The following is a 17745-nucleotide window of genomic DNA, read 5'->3' as shown; positions in this document are numbered from 1 at the left end:
CGGACATTGACCCCTTGGAATATCACTAGAATAGTTTGATCTCAAAGGCGCCCCCGAGTTCATGTCCCAATTTGTTCACGCGCGTTCGCACATGGGAACGGGTCACATATTCACTGAAACAATGGCATTTTGCATCTGTAATTTGTTTCTTCGTGAAGTAGTCTCATTATAGCGTACATTGGAAATCGTGAATGCCTCTATCCTTGAGAGTGAAACAATGGTTTTATGATGCATTATGACGCAGTTTCAATAAATAGACCGATAATCTCTTCCCCTTTCTACTTCTACTTCCGCTAATCTCCGTCTGCTAATCAGAGAGTTTGCATCTCTGCAAGTCAAAAATTCCCCACATGAACTCTTGTTGTTATGTTCGACCCCTTTTGTCTACAGTTGCCTAACTTGATTCTTGGCAGCATGGACCCGTAAAGTTGATCTAAATCCACGAAATGTGAACACCGTAACGGTACGTAATATTGAGTAAGCCCCAGGTATATTACCTTTTGGTTTTGTCCTGCGGAACAGTTGATGAGATGGTGAAATGTAACAACGTCGATGAAAAATGATACGGACCCGCTTTCCAAGACAAATTACTCGACAATTTACACCATTTATGGGGTATGCTTGCTTAGCGCGGATATAGCGCTGGCCAACACGTTAGTGACGTCCAATGATAGGCTGGAATGATGCAGGGTAAGGGCCAGATTTCCCGGAGTTCAGTACCAAGAACTTTCCAAGTCATTTTCGCCGACGTCACTCTCACATTGATCTGTTATAGCTTCTTTTCTATTTTCGTCGACGTTCCCGCTCACCCTGTAGCAACCGAGTGCCAGTGGTGTCGGGCGCTGTGCGTGACAATCATCTCATTCAGGGTCTCTTGCACCCGACAAGATTTTGACTTCCTCTTCGAGGCGGTCGGCTATGCGACACCTGGTTTTTTGCGAACTAGACCAAAGTCGTAAGGGTATAAAAGCAAGGCTGGGAAGGGGTAAGGAAAATCAGTTCGCTGTTCAATCATGGTCGGCTTCCTATCCTTCGTCACCCTCGCAATCGCGCTGGCTGCTCCCGCTACCGCATTCCCAGCACATGCTTCATTGGCTGGTTTGTCGAGGCAAGAGTTGGATGACGCCATGAGTGGCTTCGGAGAATACACAAGGCCGCCACCACCCCCGGGACCACTCGAGTACGGTGGTGTTAAACTCGTCAACGATGCCGAACATCCTTTCATTGCTCCAGGCGAAGGCGACATCCGTGGTCCTTGCCCGGCTTTGAACACTCTCGCTAACCACGGTGTATGTACCATTTCTCCAGCTTGCTTCTCGGTAACATCTGACCGCAAATCACAGTACATCAGCCGCAATGGTATTGAGTCTCCTTCTAACATCGTCCGTGGTGCCATGGAAGGTTAGTGCTTCAGGTCTTCCTTCACGTCCTTTCGCTGACTTTGAGCAGGTTTCAACATGAACAACGACTTGTCCAAGTTCACTTGCTACGCTGCCTTCATGGTCAACGGAAACTTGATCACTGACTTGGTCAGTATCGGTGAGAAGTCCCCGAAGACTGGACCCGATCCAAAAGAACAACCGATGGCGACTATTGGTGGTTTGAACACCCACAACGTGTTCGAGGGTGACAGTTCTATGACTCGCGGTGAGTTTCGCGCATCGCCACAGTTATTTTAATCAAATGACTTACTTTGTCTCTAGCTGATTTCTATGATGGTGGTGATGTCGAGAGCTTCAACGAGACCCTCTTCCAAGGCGTATGTTGCTTCGTATATTTCGAATCTTCCGGCATCTGATTCCCTTCACAGTTCATTGAATACAGCAACAGGTTCGGTGGTGGAAGGTATAACCTTACCGCCGCTGGCCAGTTCCGTCTCAAACGTATCCAAGATGGTGTCGAGCACAACCCGACCTTCACCATCGTCGCTCCCCGACTCTTCTCTGCTTACTCCGAAGCCGTCAACCCCATCAACATGTGGGTCGATGGACGCCAAGACGATGGACAACTCAGGCTCGACCATGCCCGCAGCTTCTTCGAAGCCGCCCGTTTCCCCGATGACTTCCACAGGGCTGCACGCCCCATGAGCGCTGACAACGAGGCCGTGGTTCATGCTATCCACCCCATTGAGCCCGGAGCAAACATTGCTGGTGTTAACACTTACACTGTTGACCGTAATGCACCCAGACTGGCTGACAAGTGCGGTATCTTCGAGTACCACGTCAACCACACTCTCCGCACTCTCTATCCCAACCCCACCGGCAACTTGTTGGACGCGATCAGGGCCAACATCCACTACTTCTTCACCGCTATGGAGGCTAGGGGTTGCACCGAAATCTTCCCTTACGGTAGATTCGAGGATGGCGAAAGCAACAACTACTACGCGACCCCTGATTACCCCGAAGTCGAGCTCCCTGAGCTGGGAACTCTCCCCTTCCCCCCCGTCGATCTCCCTACATACTCTGACGCCCCGGCCCCAGCGCCCGAGACTCCTGAAGAACCCGCTGCCTCCATGCCCGCTGCCTCCATGCCCGCTGCCACCACGCCCGTCTCTGAACCCGCTGCCTCCATGCCCGCCTCTGAGCCCGTTGCCTCCATGCCCGCAGCTTCCATGCCCGTCCCGGAGCCCGCAGCCTCTATGCCCGCCTCTGAGCCCGTCCTCACCATGCCGGCAACCGCCCCTTCGATGCCTGCAGCTTCCGAGCCAGCACCCTCACTGCCCCTAGCTTCCGGGCCGGCACCCACAATGCCCGCAACTTCAGAGCCAGAAACTCCCGCTCCTGCAGGCCCCATGCCAGCTGCGCCAGCACCTGCAGCACCTGCCGCCTCGACAGCGTAGATATCTCCTAAAGATTGAAACACTTGTATTTGGTACACCCTCTGTGATAGAGTATACTAGAAATATTATTTTGCAATTTGTTGATCATCTCGCAACTGTTAGAATGAAATCAGCTTTGAGTATGTGGTAAGAATGGTAACTCCGACAAGACCTTGATAATCATTTGTTAAGATTTATAAATTGAATACTGACAAGAGCAGTCGGCGTATAAGAATATTTGACTTTCGTCTCCAAGTTTGACGAACTTCCTCGATTACAACTTCCATCCGACTTCATGAGGCAACGACACCTTCAACAACTTCTCCATTCTCCTCCTGAAACTTTGCCTTTTCTCTTGCCAACCTTCCTTTACCCCTAGCCAAATCAACCTCTCGCCACATATCCCTAGCTTCATCAAACACTTCCAACCGTTCATCATACACGTCCATGAACCTCTTGACCTCCCTCTCCCATTCTCCGTTGTCCCCTTTCAACAACACCAAACGAATGGAAGAGAAGAATGACTCCAAGATCGAGAGATTATGCATAACGAGCAATGAATGAGATGACATTTCGTGGGTATGTAAGAGATGATGAATATAAGCCCGCGTAAAGCTCGCTTTAATCCTCTTTTGAAGTGGAGAAGGTTCTTGTTCGTAAGTGTAAGAAGGATCATCCGCGCCATGATAAATCCGAGTTGAAGGAGCGACAGGCGAACAAGCGGAACATTCACAATGCTCGCTACTGAAAGATGAATAATCATGTGTGTATGAGTCGTCGTACAAGTTGTGTCCGATATCTATCTTCCCGTTTGACCTCGATTTGAGTCGGTTCGTAGACGGGGAAGACGGAGCGGGAAATGTGAAGTCAAGAGATACGCCGATGTCTCCTGCGCGTTGAGCCCAGCGGGCGTCAAATATATCGATACCAACGGTGGAGATCAAGCGAAGAATCTCATGTGGGGAGTTTATGGTATTTACAAGTCGTAGCTTCGTCGTCGGCAAAGCCTCGAGAGATACTTGTAAAAGAGGCGGTAGTTGATCCATATGGAAAGGTAGCGCTGGTTCGAGTTCATTTTGGGAATCCGAAATGGAAAGAGAAGGGGAAACGGTGGCTTTGAGCGTAGATGTTGGCGCTGGTGAATATTGGGGTTGCGCTCCAAGTGATAGGCGAAGTGGTACGAGATCGAATGAGTAGCCAGAAACTCCCTGGTCGAGTGTCTGGAGAGGCTTGATGGTTTCAGCCTCGGGACCAAAAAGCTTTTCTAGCAGGCCCTCTGCGAATGCTTTTCGGGCAGGTATGCTGGTCGACCCAGCCATATGCACAAAGATGCTAGGTTTGTAAGATATATCAACGTCTGCCGCGGCGGGACCTGATGCGATGATGTTTGCGAGCCATGACGCAGAACGGTCGTTGCTCTTTGTTAATCGTTTCTGGGAATAAGGTGGCTCTGTATATGGAGTATCGGATAATGCAAAGACGATATCAGGTTTACAAGAGTAAACGTATGATTTCCAGTCTCGAGGTGCTACCTGATAATACTCAGATGACGAAGCGGCAAAGGAAGAACATGGCAAACTCACTTTCCGAACGCCCTGAAGACTATATGCGGAAACGTGGTTATTTCCATTCGCTGGCATTTCTCTTCCATTTTCCGGATCCCTAAGAGACATAGATACAATATGTTGGCCGGGAGAAAAGCCCAAAAAAGTATGTAGAGGTGTTCTTCCGTGGACGAGAGTGGGTACAGGTGGAGGAACGGCTAAACTTTTTGTAATGAAACCAAAGTGATTGAAATTGAGTAACAGAGAGCTCACCAGCGGGATCATTGAGAGAACTCACAAGCTTTCAAAGGGCACATTTACCCAATGGATGCCGCTGGATCCATAATGATCGCGCGAGAGATGTGGAATAACTCCGCGAGAGGTAGTGGTCAGGAAATGAGGCGTCTGAATCCGTATCTCAGTTTGTTCAGCGCGTTTGAGAATAGCTTCTCCAAGCCGAGGACCAAAGCGTATTGAGGAGGGAGTGAACAGTGAAAACGAAAACCCAGATACTTGAGGAAGACTTGACATGGCGGTAATTTTTTGTTGTCGAAATATCAAAACATCAAACACAATGGGTCGCGTCAAATTCTGGTCAAATTCCACATGTCAACAACAGTTCTGACAGCACGTGGGAAAGCCGAGATAGCCGAGGCCAACCAGCACCTCAGTTATGCAGACAACTGGACTGGAAAATGACCTTGATAGAACAGCCTGTTTCAATTCTAGTGAGTTGATGATGACACCAGATCAGCTGCTAAATTCAAATATCCAGGCCGGCCTTCGAATACCGCCTCAACCTCACTAAGAGTTTCGGAAAGTCCCATATCCGGCGACCAAACGCCGATGAATCCAAGTTCAAGCTGGCCTTCAATCTAGACTCACAGAATTCAATTCGCGATTTTACTCGACTTGAACGGTCACTGCTCTACGCATCGTTTCTACTTGTGATTTCGAGTACACGGCCATTAGGATAAACAGGTCAACTTTACTTGAAAGACGATAACCTGACACGGGAGGAATATACGTAGACCCTCCTTTTATGAAAGTCCAACAACATTCAACATGCAATCAATAAGTATGAGTAGTAGGGTATCAAAATAAGGCATTCGTTGCATGTCGTCGCGAAAGTCATTCCTAGCGGCTTCTCCTAGAGAGCAGCCGCAGCGATTCCTATAAGACCAGCAGCAAAGGCCCAAATACCACTAGCAGCGGACATGTGAGCACCATTAGGAGCGGTGGGTGAGGGTGCCGGAGAAGTCATGTCCGATGCCCCAGTTGGGGGAGGGGCGATCGGCGTGCCACTACCGGAGGCAGTATTGGATACAGTATTAGAAGCCATACTAGAGGCACCAGAAGATCCATTCACTATTCATAAACGTTATTCCTCACGATAGAACGGATTTTAGGTCGATAACCACATACCAGCGGCACATTGTGTCATTTGGAGGTTGGTAGCTGCGGTAACGTCTGCCTGAGTACAATTAGCCATCAGGCAGCTGGTTGCAGCTGATTGGAAGGCCGTAGACGTGCAAACACACGTCAGATTGGTACTGTAATGAGACAGTCAGTTGTCGAAAGACAGAACAAAAAGAAACGAATTACAAGCTGACGCATTCACTCTGTGAAGCAGCGGTCGAGACACAGTCGAGGATGCAAGCAGTCAGATCAGCCGGGGCGCCAGAGGGGAATGGACCACTGATAGTGGTAGTAACATTTGCAGGAGAGGATGTTGTTGCAGGAGGCGGGGATGAGGCAGCAGAGGAAGCAGCAGAGGAGGAAGACGAGGAACCGGGAGCACTAGTATCAGAGGATGAAGACTGGGCTGCCACTACGGAAACGAGGGCCAGGAGAACCAATTTGACGTTGAAAATCATACTGTACTGTACTGTAGTGGACTGCTCCAAAGTCAAGTGAAGTCGTTCGACTGTTATATATATAAAAATTGCTCGTGGGTAAAGCCCCTTTCAGTCTTTCCACGGCCCTGAATTACAGAACCCACGCTCTCCCCACTCGCTTCTTCGTCCATTCTCGATGTCCAACTCGCTGACATGCCTTTCCTGGACGCCCCTTTTTGAAAGAAGTGAAGAGAGCGTGAAATTCTGATCCATTCGCAGTATTGCACCTTCCTTCCTACTCCATGACGTCCACAAGGCTTTCACACAGCTGGCATTGGTGCTACAGCACGACGTGTGTACTTGGTTTCTATTCTAGTCAGGAATTTTAGTTGATCGCACTATACTTATAGTCGCTGATGTAATTCAATTCTTACGTATCCACCATCAGAATTCAACTCATTTTCAACGGAATCCATCGAAGCCAGCTGTCCACTCGAATCTTCTTCTCTTCCCAGGAGTGACCAACGTGATCGACATTCTACCCTCCGGAATTCAACGTCCCACTAGTCTCGGAGCAACTCCCGGGATGAGCAGACGTGAGGCCTAGGGGCGACGACAGCCTGATTGACCGGAGAATACGTTGGCCTGTCTCAATCCAATTGAGTGGTCACCGGTCAAGTGAGATGGCTAATGTCAGGTGAGTTTTCCTGGAAAATTATCGGCTAAACATCGGATAATCTTTCTCTCACCTCGCGGTCTGCATATAAAAGAGTATGGACGATGTATTGAATTTTCACCACACGAACCATCGAAGATGCCTCCCTCTGACTTTGCCAACGCTGACATTGATAAAATTGTCGACGCATTGACTACCGATGAAGCCATTCTTTTGAGTGCTGGAGTTGGATTTTGGCATACTCATGCAATTGAGAGGCTGCAGATTCCCGCTGTGAAGGTATACGACCCTGAACTACTCTAAATTCCGGCGTATTGATCTTATATCAGGTTAGCGACGGGCCCAATGGTATCCGAGGAAATCATTTCTTTATGGGCACGCCAGCCAAGTGTTTGCCGGTGAGCGGGAAAGATGTATTCCTATGGACCGGCTCCTGAAACTTTCTAGTCATCCACTGCAATGGGCGCAACTTTCGATCGTGACCTACTTGAAGAAGTTGGTCTCAAGCTTCTCGCTAGAGAAGCAAAGCTCAGATCCGCCTCTGTTATCCTCGCTCCAACTTGTAACATCCAACGTGTCAGTCCTTATTATTATCTTTCCTTTGAATTATCGTGAATTTCATTCTATATCTAGAATCCCCTCGGTGGTAGGGTAAGCATACCCGTGACCACGAACGACGAAATTATCCGTAATTGACATTTTCCTCAAGAGTTTTGAAAGTTTTTCGGAGGACCCTTTCCTGTCTGGTATGCTTTGCAGTGCCTACATCAACGGAATTCAGAAAGGGGGTATTGGCGCCACTATCAAGCATTTCGTGTAAGCTACCCAATTCATTTCATCTCACAGATTTACGCCTAACAACCTTATTCCAGGGGAAATGACAAGGAAGATGATCGAACTGGATATGACAGTATCATTGCCGAACGACCTCTTCGGGAGATTTATCTCCTTCCGTTCATGCTGGCTCAGAAATATGCCTCTCCATGGGCGATCATGACCGCGTGAGTATATGCCTTAGCTTCTCTACTCTATCCAGGATTGATTGAGTTATATCATTCAGGTACAACCGTGTTAACGGTATTCACGTTTGCGAGAATCCCGAACTTCTACAGAAAATATTACGCGATGAGTGGAAATCAGATGTCATGGTACAGTTTAAGTGAACTATACAATCGAACAGAGCTGACTTACCTTAAATGTAGATCATGAGCGACTGGTATGCACCAATTCAGCAATAATAAGTTAACTCTTTTATCAACGATTTTCTTCTAGGTTCGGCACGTACAGCGTCGATGTGGGTTTAAATGCCGGTCTTGACCTTGAAATGCCCGGCCTTAACAAATGGCGTACACTCGAGTCTGTCAACCGATCAATTCAATCTAGGAAAGTAACCGCCAAGAAAGTCAAAGAGCGTGCTCGAAAAGTCCTCGAGCTTGTCAAAAAATGTGCTCAAGGCGCCCCTGAAGTAATTTTTTAATATTTATTCAGGTTAACGGTATACTCATGGCTTATTTTTGTAAGATTTTGGACGGCGATGGCCTTGAACGCACTCTTGATTCAGACGAAGATAATGCTCTCATGCGGAAATTTGCTGCAGAATCTATTGTTCTGCTCAAGAACGACAAGAAAGTCCTTCCCTTGGACCGTAAAAGTTTAAAGAAAGTTGCGATCGTGGGTGGTAATGCCAAAGCCGCTGTACTATCTGGTGGAGGTTCTGCTGCCCTCAAGCCGTCCTACTTCGTCTCTCCCTACGACGGTATCGTCAAGGCTCTGAAAGAAGTCAACCCAAACATCGAGGTTACTTACAGCGAAGGCGCTAGAGGTACGGTATTTGAACTGAATTACCAGGTATTCACTAATATCATGGAACCCATAGCGGTCAAGACGTTACCGACTTTGGATTTCGATTTGTTCACTGAGTCCGGCCAACGTGGCTGGACTGGGTCTTGGCATGCTCATGAAAATGACGATAGCCTCGTTGCCTTGCCTACGCCGATAAAAACACAATATGTTGACGAGACAAGAATGTTCATCAGCAGTTCTTCTCCTGCCGGTATAACCAAGAAGTGGACGCTTCGTATGAAAGGTTATTTGAAACCGCGAGAGCGTGATTGTAAATTCGAATTTGGATTGACCGCTGCTGGAAGAGCCAAGGTACGCAACTACTACGCGTGTCATCCTCATGACTGAGCCATGTTTGTTATTGATGTATGAAGCTGTTCGTCGATGGAAAACTGGTAATTGACAACTGGACGCGTCAACGTCGCGGTGTAGAATTCTTTGGATGTGGTTCAGAAGAGGAGACTGGCGTTGTTGAGTTGAAAGCTGGTGTCAAGCATGAGATTTATGTCGACTTCTGTAATGTTCGTGGGCCAGCTGATGGTGATGAAACCGAAACAATCATGGATAGGTAAGTCGATGACCGTTCATTATAGAATATGTACTTAACCTTTTTTTTTGCAGTAACCCTGGTATTCGCCTTGGGGGCGCTGAAGTTGAAGATCCTGATGAGCTCCTCAATTCCGCTGTCTCAATCGCAAAAGACGCTGATGCCGTTATTATCGTTGTCGGTTTAAACGGTGATTGGGAGACAGAGGGTAATGACCGTACCACCCTTGCCCTTCCCGGCCGTACCGACGAATTGGTACAAAAAGTCGTTGCTGCAAATCCTCGTGCTGTCGTCGTCACTCAAGCGGTTCGTAGCAAATCATCAATGTGTACAGGCTCCTGATGATCTGAACAGGGTTCCGCTATAACTATGCCTTGGGTCGACCAAGTTTCTTCCCTCCTACATACCTGGTATCTAGGTAATGCTACTGGCGATGCTATCGCCGACGTCATTTTTGGGAATCATAATCCTTCTGGAAAGCTTTCATTGACCTTCCCGAAGCGATTGGAGGATGTTCCTGCTCATGGCTATTTCCATTCTGAGAAAGGAAAGGTGACGTACGCTGAAGGTCTTTACGTGGTAAGTAACGGCACTGATTCGTAATTCCGTGCTAACATTGAGGTTCAGGGTTATAAACATTATCAACATCGTAATATCGAACCTCTCTTCGCGTTTGGGTAAGTGGGAACTGAGAGTGGATTTACGAAAGTATTTAACGTGCAATTTCTAGCCATGGTTTATCGTACACGTCGTTCAATATTTCAGACCTCCGTCTCTCACAACCTATCGTTTCCGGCGACCAATTTGATCTCAAAGCCACTGTTAAGCTTACCAACACCGGAAACATAACTGGATCTCAAGTCGTTCAACTCTATATCGGCTTGCCAAAGACCTCGGAACTCACTCACCCGCGCTGGCAGCTTCGTGGATTCGAGAAAATGAGGGACGTCAAACCTGGCGAGAGTCGAGAAGTTGAACTTGTAATGGATAGACTGAGTGTATCGTATTGGGATAAGGAGTGGGTCGTTGAGAATGGTGCGTATGATGTCAGAGTTGCGTTTACGAGTGAGGAGGGTGTAGGAGAGGGACAGGAACTTCTTGGACGATTCAACGTCGAGAAAGGCTTTGGGTGGAGAGGCTTGTGACCGCGTTGTGAATATGACCTTGTACTTATATTATGTGTTATAAGAACTTCGAAGGATCATATGGATTCATTCGATGAGATACATGTCGTATATCGAGATGAGCAGGGTGTTGTGCACGTTAGCACACTTGGATTGTAACTGTGAAAATGATTACTCGGCTCATATTCCTTGGCGCAAATCATAGTAAGCAATTATCAAGGTATTGCCAAGTGCGATCCCGTCCAAAAATATCATTCTCAATATCAGTGAATCGAAGCTAGGATCTTGAAGTACATTCAGGCTCGCATTCAGTGAAAAGATGAATAGCCGCAAGGGGCTGTCAACTGAGCAAACCGTGAAATCAACCCCCTTACAACTGCCCTCTCCAAGGCTTTCTGGTTGACTTAAGCATCCTAGAAACATAATAAATCACACTTTGATAGTAAAAAAAGATTTCTGATTTTCAAGCAAGTGAGTGAAATATATACTAACAATATTTGTAACAGTATATATATAAACTAACATCTAATTCAATGCTTAAAACGGACTGAGGGATACACTGCCTCGGCTTTAACCGATCCTAGGTGGTGGATAAGAGAGAATAAAGGACGTTAGACTTTAGGCGGTGGCGGCTCCGGGACCGACGTCTACGAGGGGGTCAGAGTATGTAGGGAGCTCGACGGGGGGGAAGGGGAGAGTTCCTAGCTCGGGAAGATCGACTTCGGGGAAATCAGGGGGCGCGTAGTAGTTGTTGCTTTCGCCATCCTCGAATCTACCGTAAGGGAATATTTCTGTGCAACCTCTAGCTTCCATAGCGGTGTAGAAATAGTGGATGTTGGCCCTGATGGCGTCCAACAAGTTACCGGTCGGGTTGGGGTAGAGAGTGCGGAGAGTGTGGTTGACGTGGTACTCGAAGATACCGCACTTGTCGTCGAGTCTGGGTGCATTACGGTCCACAGTGTAAGTATTGACACCAGCGATGTTTGCTCCTGGCTCAATGGGGTGGATAGCGTGCACAACGGCCTCATTGTCAGCGCTCATGGGGCGTGCAGCCCTGTGGAAGTCATCGGGGTAACGGGCGTTTTCGAAGAAGCTGCGGGCATGGTCGAGCCTGAGTTGACCATCGTCTTGGCGTCCATCTACCCACATGTTGATGGGGTTGACGGCTTCTGAGTAAGCAGAGAAGAGTCGGGGAGCGACGATGGTGAAGGTCGGGTTGTGCTGGACACCATCTTGGATACGCTTGAGACGGTACTGGCCAGCGGCGGTAAGGTTATACCTTCCACCACCGAACCTGTTGCTGTATTCGAGGAACTATAAAGTGATCAGATGTCGGAAACTTCAAAATATCGAGATAACATACGCCTTGGAACAAGGTCTCGTTAAAGCTCTCGACATCACCACCATCATAGAAATCAGCTGGAGACCAAGTAAGCCAATTGATTAGGATAACTGTGGCGATACGCGAAACTCACCGCGAGTCATAGAACTGTCACCCTCGAACACGTTGTGGGTGTTCAATCCACCAATAGTCGCCATCGGTTGTTCTTTTGGATCGGGTCCAGTCTTCGGGGACTTCTCACCGATACTGACCAAGTCAGTGATCAAGTTTCCGTTGACCATGAAGGCAGCGTAGCAAGTGAACTTGGACAAGTCGTTGTTCATGTTGAAACCTGCTCAAAGTCAGCGAAAGGACGTGAAGGAAGACCTGAAGCACTAACCTTCCATGGCACCACGGACGATGTTAGAAGGAGACTCGATACCGTTGCGGCTGATGTACTGTGATTTGCGGTCAGATATTAGCGAGAAGCAGGCTATAAAATGGTACGTACACCGTGGTTGGCGAGAGTGTTCAAAGCAGGGCAAGGACCACGGATGTCGCCTTCACCCGGAGCAATGAAAGGATGTTCTGCATCGTTGACCAACTTAACACCACCGTACTCGAGGGGTCCTGGGGGTGGTGGCGGTCTCTTATATTCGCCGAAGCCACTCATGGCATCATCCAGTTCTTGCCTCGACAAGCCAGCCAATGAACCATGTGCTGGGAATGCGGTAGCGGGAGCAGCCAGCGCGATTGCGAGGGTGACAAAGGATAGGAAGCCGACCATGACTGAACAGCGAACTGGATCTGGGGATTGACCTCTTTGCTCGCATGCTTTTATAGGTTGCTCGCTTTGATGTAGTTTCTCGAAAGCCGACCTGGCACAACAGGCGTGAAAGTAATCCCGGCCTCAAAAAATCCCCATAGAGCGCTCGATATGCGCTGGTCGCCGGGTGACGCGGGTGTAGAAACATTAGTGGAGCATCAGGCCTGGAAAAGACAATCAATAGATCAGTTATGAGTGTGACGTATCGAGGTTGATATCGAATATATTGGGTTATAAATCCGCAAACTCGGCCCTTTCAATTTATAATCCGAATTTATGATTGGATATGGATAAATGGACTGTCAGCCCGTAGGCCTATTCATCTGCGATGTCCTCAAGCAAGAATTACTCGACGTGCGAGCTGACTAGTCACCACCGACTTCCGTACAGTTGCAATCACCACAGATCTCCTGCTATGCTAAGAATAGACCCCTCCCCTCACTGTCTACCTGGGGCTTGGCATGATTACTATCTTTGACTTCAAGTGACTTTGATGTTTGGGTGCCGCCGTTAAGTTATATATTCAAAACTCGGGGCGACAAACGTTTATAACACTGATTGCGCACAGCCGAGAGATATGGGGAGTTCGGCTCCCCATACCTGGATGCACCCGGTAATTGAGACACGATAATTCAGGATTCCCATTGGATCCTGAACAGTTGGTGGCCATCTCCTCGGGTACACTCGCCTTCATCACATATACAAAACCTCGCTAGATTCCGGCCAAAATGTCCTTTCGGTCCCAAGGTCCCTTCAAACAAAGAACCGCTTCCTATATGTCGAGCCTGAACTCGGTGACAGCTATTCCTTAGATTATATGTCAACGCGTCCCTCATACACTCTCACGCATCCCCATGTATTCCGCACTCAGAATGATCCTGTTAATGATGATTTTACTGAATAGTCCCGTGGGGTAGCATTGGTTGAAAATCGAAGCGCCGAGTATACTCAGGGAGAAATGCGAATATCCGTGGGTCCCTGCCATTATGTTGCAAGCTTCAAAATATTGTCCTATACGAAAACAACACCTGACCAATGCCAGATTAACGCAGTTGTCTCGAAGATGTGACACGGCATTAAGAGATTGAAACGATAAACGGAACGACAAAGTCGAAAGTATATGGCAATCGTCATTATTTGGGATTATTCGATAAGATATCCCATACCTCGGATCCGACCCTTTCAGCGTACTATAAACACAGAGTTCGAATCATATTTCTCCTTGATAATTATCAGTCTCTCGTAATAGTCCCCGCATGATGATTTCTTGATTCGGTTACATGTAACGATATCTGTGAAATGCACTCAGCCTCCAACCGTATATACGTGGACCATCGGATTGTGAGCAACAGTTTCAGGGTCAGCCCGAGACAGGCTCTACCTGCAACCAAGTTAATGACAAGATAATGGATTAAAGTTTCTGAGGGTTGAGATGAGGGAAATTTACTCATTTGAAAGAGACCAATGACATATCGACAGAATTTCAGCTGTTTCACGGTTCACTCAGTTCTCAGGCGAGAAGTTAAATTCACTCAGTTCACCTGATCCGCCAACCGAGTCCTGTTCCTGCCCGATTTGGTCGTTGAATATTTCATAGAGATTATTGAAAGGAAAGATAATAGCAGGAGCATCGGAATAATTGGCGTTGTCTAAAGCAAGGTCAAAAAATGAAGATTCGTAGCACTGGCACCGGCGGGTCAAGCAAAGCAAAAACGAGCCTATTTGTCTTGCTAAGAGAACTTTATTCATCCCAGCTGGCATCAGTGAGCTTCGGGAAGAGCTTAATAAGTACAGTACCAACTGTTGCTGCCGTATCTGAAAATGTGATAGTGTGAATTTATATGAGGGCACTGGATGTCTGGGGAAATATGCCGTATAATTTCCATGATTTGTACGTGACAAAAGTGACGACGCCCCAAGATTTTGCACCGTCTAGGGTGTAAAAAAGAGGTCTTGGTCCATTGAAAGCATTTGCAACGATATGATCACCATCTGATTTGACGATAGTGAACTATCGATCGTTTCGGACACGGTCCACTCTTACGGAATCATCACATTAGCAAACTCACCGGTGCTAAAAAGTAAATCATGCTTGCGTGAGGAACAATAATCGATTTACCCCCTACATTCATGACGACTAGCTTGGGCTTGACTTGATTGTGCTGACTAGCGAGCTTAACAGCAGCCAGCACATCCAATCTCATTGGAGTCAATGATGATCCGAGCAATTACTGGAAGGGTCATCAACGGGATAGGACCTTTACCCCCCGTAGAGCGCTGAAGCGAGCGAAAGGATGGCACGGCGGTGATTCAAGATGTGAACTTTACCACAGCGGTGGAGCACCCATTCGCCTTATCCTTCCCAGCCGAGATAAAGGGTATGATGCTTAACACAACTCTACCCTAATAACCAAACATAGACCTTCATTCGAAATGTATTGAGAAGAAATAATCCTAACGTGGTGTGTATAGTGTGATCACTATCGCAGATGGAGCACTGCGCATTTTGGTGGCGCAATATAATCCTGCGCGTGGCGTGACAGACGCGTCGGAGGCAAGTTGAACGGATCAAAAAGTGAGTCCATGATAAGATTTGGGATTGAAGGTTATGTGGATAACGATCGAGGGATGATTGAAGGATATCAAGTGGCCGAAGAACCGTTCATCAAAACGACAAGCATTTGTAGTTTTTGTGAAAAAAGAAAGTGCGTATCATAAAATTATCTTAACGGGAGCAGTGACGCTAGAAAACAATACTATTCAATATTATCATTTCCTTTTAGAACCTTTTTCTATCTTTTGCTATCTTTCACCCTAGTACTTCGTCTAAAAACCTAAATTAATAAGGCACGACTATGGACGATATATAAAGCTACCATATCGAGCATCTTTCGTCGGTCCCTTTTTATAGAAATACGCTTTTCTCAAGGGTTGGTGTAGCTTAAACCCGGTACACTGACTTGACACTGACAGAGTGTCATCCGAGCTAGTGTCAAACTATTGTGGTCAATGCGTTGATCACTATATCCTATTTTTGTAGAAGAGAAGCAACAAGATAAGGGTAATGTCACTTCAGTGTCATTACGGAAATACGGCAGGATCTACACTAATCTTCTCTCTTATCCTTGGCTATACCTTGGCAGACTATTCCTTGGCCAATTCCAATTCCGCCAGCGTTCTAACAGACTGTTGAGTCAGCGCTTCAACAGCTTCGGAAGCATAACAACTCATGTGCGTGGAGAAATCCACATCAGCTATATCAATGATGAGAGTTTTGCGGGCTACAGCAAATGTGAGTTTCCCTCAGAGTTTTGCCATTATAGACATGATGCATCTCGTCTCGCCTCGGACATCAGAACCATATGTATCAAATAGAAGAAGCACTAATTTTCAGTTATAGTTGGATCTATCACGGCGTAGGTTTACCTCTCGGTGAGTCCGTCAGCGTATTGGATATGCAGGTCCATGGCACATAAAAAGACTTTGAAATTTGAACCATGAGATATTTTTTCGTTCTTTTATGTATTTGATAATAAGGATTTCGTCTCCATGTAAGTAAAATGATCAGTAGCTAAAGCGGCGCTTTGACTGGGAGCTCGCAATGGCCAGACCGGATCAGAGCCGATCCTATTAGAGTAGCAATCGGTTTGTCAAAGCCCTTGACTTATTTCTACGAAGCAGCGCAGCCCTAAAAACTTCGTTTCAACGAGGGCGATGCGCTGATGGCGCTCACGTCGGACTCGGTCACTCAGGGACTTTGAAATTTGCATAGGATTTGCAATGGCTGATTACGTCAAAAATATTATAAAGCGTTGCCCGCGGCCAGGTCCTGATGCACCAGAACGAGGTACAGTCGAGTTTGTCGTAACTCTGGCGGTGGAGAGGCCTCAGGGGGAATGGAATGTGATGGAGTTCCGGATAGACGAGCTTGGCATCAGACTCTGTGCGTAATCGTTACCTGATCAGTGATCATGAAGTGGGCTAGTGACACTAGTCCGAGCTAGGCAAGGTGGGTGGCAAAATTCGTCCACTTACTAGTCAATATTTTTACGGAAACAGTGCAGCTTCTAGTGCCCCATTTCCTGTGGACGACCCCTATCGTTGGACACACTAATAATGCATAATATTAATGGGATTATTGTCAATTTCATCATCACGTGCCTTGACCGAAGCATAAGTGACTGAGGCAAGATCTGCGTCACGGTCGTCTTCCTTCTCTCACTTGAAGGGTTCGGTAACCTGTCGGTAACACATCCAAATGGCTCTACCGACAAATTCCGATATCCGATTTGTGAAATCATTTTATGTAAGCAAATTGTGCAATTATACCCACTGGGTTTCCCCAGGTATGCAGTTTCCTAGGTCCGACTGTTTTTAAAACATCGGATTCGTACAATCTAGATCGTTCCTGCCAGTAGCAGTGCTGAAAGTAAACAGACCTGGCCGTCGTCCTGTGGTCGCACCTTCGCCTACGGTAGAATGCCGCAGAACGTTATGGTCGAAGGGAAACTGGTGCGAATAAGCAAATGAAGTTGGAATAGTTTTGTGTTATAATCCGAATATGCGGATCAAGGAGTCTGGTGCCATGGCCCATCAACCCTTTCTCGATGGGTGTTGGCTCCTTCCGGGTGAGGGACAAGCGCTGATAGGCATGGAAACGTTCCCGAGTTGAGGCATCATTTACGCCTTTTCAAGCGATGTGCCAGGATTTCTGATAATGCGATCCGGAGAGACTGTGAGTCACCGTATCTCAATTCTCGGCATGGGAATGGCCATTTTTATGATCCATCACATGGATTCTGACTTCTCCCGCCCCACCATAACTCGTTGATTGCAGCCAGTGAAATTATTGATAGCTAACTCTCGTCCTATAATGTTATCCACGGTCGACCACTCGCCTTGGCAGCACGAACCCATACAACTGATCTGAATCGTTCATGTCTTGGCAATACGGACCCGTATAACTGATCAACTCATCTAAATCAAAGATAGGTATCATACATACGTGATATACAAGTCCCAGGTAAATTCATATTTTGTTGGCTCTGAGCATATTCTTGGCACTGCCAGACGTTCCTGGGATATCGAATGCACAGAAGTGAGTGGGTGCTGACTAGAACGATTGGCTCATTCGTGCACTGAACAGCAGCGTGTAGATATTATACCTCAAGAACAGCATAACGTTCAATCATAAGTCGTCTGGGATGAT

The 17745-nt window shown here is 47.2% G+C and overlaps 5 protein-coding genes across 5 annotated transcripts; 2 read left to right on the top strand and 3 right to left on the bottom strand.

The window, feature by feature from the left end:
• Positions 1–755: 755 nt before the first annotated feature.
• AGABI2DRAFT_190985 (hypothetical protein) lies at positions 756–2928 on the top strand. Its single transcript, XM_006458730.1, has 5 exons — positions 756–1289; positions 1344–1401; positions 1450–1647; positions 1704–1759; positions 1811–2928. Exons 1-5 carry the CDS (start codon positions 1014–1016, stop codon positions 2837–2839), a joined length of 1617 nt encoding a protein of 538 aa, XP_006458793.1. The 5' UTR covers positions 756–1013; the 3' UTR covers positions 2840–2928.
• Positions 2929–3111: 183 nt separating this feature from the next.
• Positions 3112–4893, bottom strand: AGABI2DRAFT_115808 (hypothetical protein; the record flags this gene model as incomplete). The annotated part of the gene is made up of 3 exons (XM_006458729.1): positions 3112–4350; positions 4402–4585; positions 4661–4893. The coding sequence occupies 3 exons, from the start codon at positions 4891–4893 to the stop codon at positions 3112–3114; spliced, it is 1656 nt and encodes a 551-aa protein (XP_006458792.1).
• Positions 4894–5237: 344 nt separating this feature from the next.
• Positions 5238–6281, bottom strand: AGABI2DRAFT_190982 (hypothetical protein). Its single transcript, XM_006458728.1, has 3 exons — positions 5968–6281; positions 5788–5915; positions 5238–5730 (listed from the first exon to the last, which is right to left on the bottom strand). Exons 1-3 carry the CDS (start codon positions 6237–6239, stop codon positions 5513–5515), a joined length of 618 nt encoding a protein of 205 aa, XP_006458791.1. The 5' UTR covers positions 6240–6281; the 3' UTR covers positions 5238–5512.
• Positions 6282–7007: 726 nt separating this feature from the next.
• AGABI2DRAFT_177002 (hypothetical protein) lies at positions 7008–10504 on the top strand. The gene is made up of 16 exons (XM_006458727.1): positions 7008–7155; positions 7206–7274; positions 7324–7452; positions 7510–7527; positions 7586–7692; positions 7749–7877; positions 7937–8024; positions 8079–8092; positions 8149–8341; positions 8398–8698; positions 8753–9030; positions 9093–9286; positions 9340–9571; positions 9620–9844; positions 9893–9942; positions 9996–10504. Exons 1-16 carry the CDS (start codon positions 7015–7017, stop codon positions 10408–10410), a joined length of 2583 nt encoding a protein of 860 aa, XP_006458790.1. The 5' UTR covers positions 7008–7014; the 3' UTR covers positions 10411–10504.
• Positions 10505–10830: 326 nt separating this feature from the next.
• Positions 10831–12511, bottom strand: AGABI2DRAFT_190980 (hypothetical protein). Its single transcript, XM_006458726.1, has 5 exons — positions 12222–12511; positions 12111–12168; positions 11861–12062; positions 11753–11804; positions 10831–11697 (listed from the first exon to the last, which is right to left on the bottom strand). The coding sequence occupies exons 1-5, from the start codon at positions 12495–12497 to the stop codon at positions 11008–11010; spliced, it is 1278 nt and encodes a 425-aa protein (XP_006458789.1). The 5' UTR covers positions 12498–12511; the 3' UTR covers positions 10831–11007.
• Between the last annotated feature and the right edge of the window lie 5234 nt (positions 12512–17745).

Source organism: Agaricus bisporus, assembly GCF_000300575.1.
Source record: "Agaricus bisporus var. bisporus H97 unplaced genomic scaffold AGABI2scaffold_2, whole genome shotgun sequence".
Taxonomy (NCBI): domain Eukaryota; kingdom Fungi; phylum Basidiomycota; class Agaricomycetes; order Agaricales; family Agaricaceae; genus Agaricus; species Agaricus bisporus.
This window is presented reverse-complemented; position numbering and strand designations above follow the sequence as displayed.

Coding starts and splice junctions, on each gene's coding strand:
- AGABI2DRAFT_190985 (XM_006458730.1), top strand. CDS start 1,014: ATGGTCGGCTTCCTATCCTTCGTCACCCTCGCAATCGCGCTGGCTGCT. Junction 1,648..1,703: donor TGACAGTTCTATGACTCGCG/GTGAGTTTCGCG, acceptor CTTTGTCTCTAG/CTGATTTCTATGATGGTGGT. Junction 1,760..1,810: donor ACGAGACCCTCTTCCAAGGC/GTATGTTGCTTC, acceptor TTCCCTTCACAG/TTCATTGAATACAGCAACAG.
- AGABI2DRAFT_190982 (XM_006458728.1), bottom strand. CDS start 6,239: ATGATTTTCAACGTCAAATTGGTTCTCCTGGCCCTCGTTTCCGTAGTG. Junction 5,916..5,967: donor CAGAGTGAATGCGTCAGCTT/GTAATTCGTTTC, acceptor GTCTCATTACAG/TACCAATCTGACGTGTGTTT. Junction 5,731..5,787: donor AATGACACAATGTGCCGCTG/GTATGTGGTTAT, acceptor GTTTATGAATAG/TGAATGGATCTTCTGGTGCC.
- AGABI2DRAFT_177002 (XM_006458727.1), top strand. CDS start 7,015: ATGCCTCCCTCTGACTTTGCCAACGCTGACATTGATAAAATTGTCGAC. Junction 8,699..8,752: donor TTACAGCGAAGGCGCTAGAG/GTACGGTATTTG, acceptor TGGAACCCATAG/CGGTCAAGACGTTACCGACT. Junction 9,031..9,092: donor CCGCTGCTGGAAGAGCCAAG/GTACGCAACTAC, acceptor TGATGTATGAAG/CTGTTCGTCGATGGAAAACT.
- AGABI2DRAFT_190980 (XM_006458726.1), bottom strand. CDS start 12,497: ATGGTCGGCTTCCTATCCTTTGTCACCCTCGCAATCGCGCTGGCTGCT. Junction 12,063..12,110: donor CGTCCGTGGTGCCATGGAAG/GTTAGTGCTTCA, acceptor GACTTTGAGCAG/GTTTCAACATGAACAACGAC. Junction 11,805..11,860: donor AGTTCTATGACTCGCGGTGA/GTTTCGCGTATC, acceptor GTCTCCAGCTGA/TTTCTATGATGGTGGTGATG.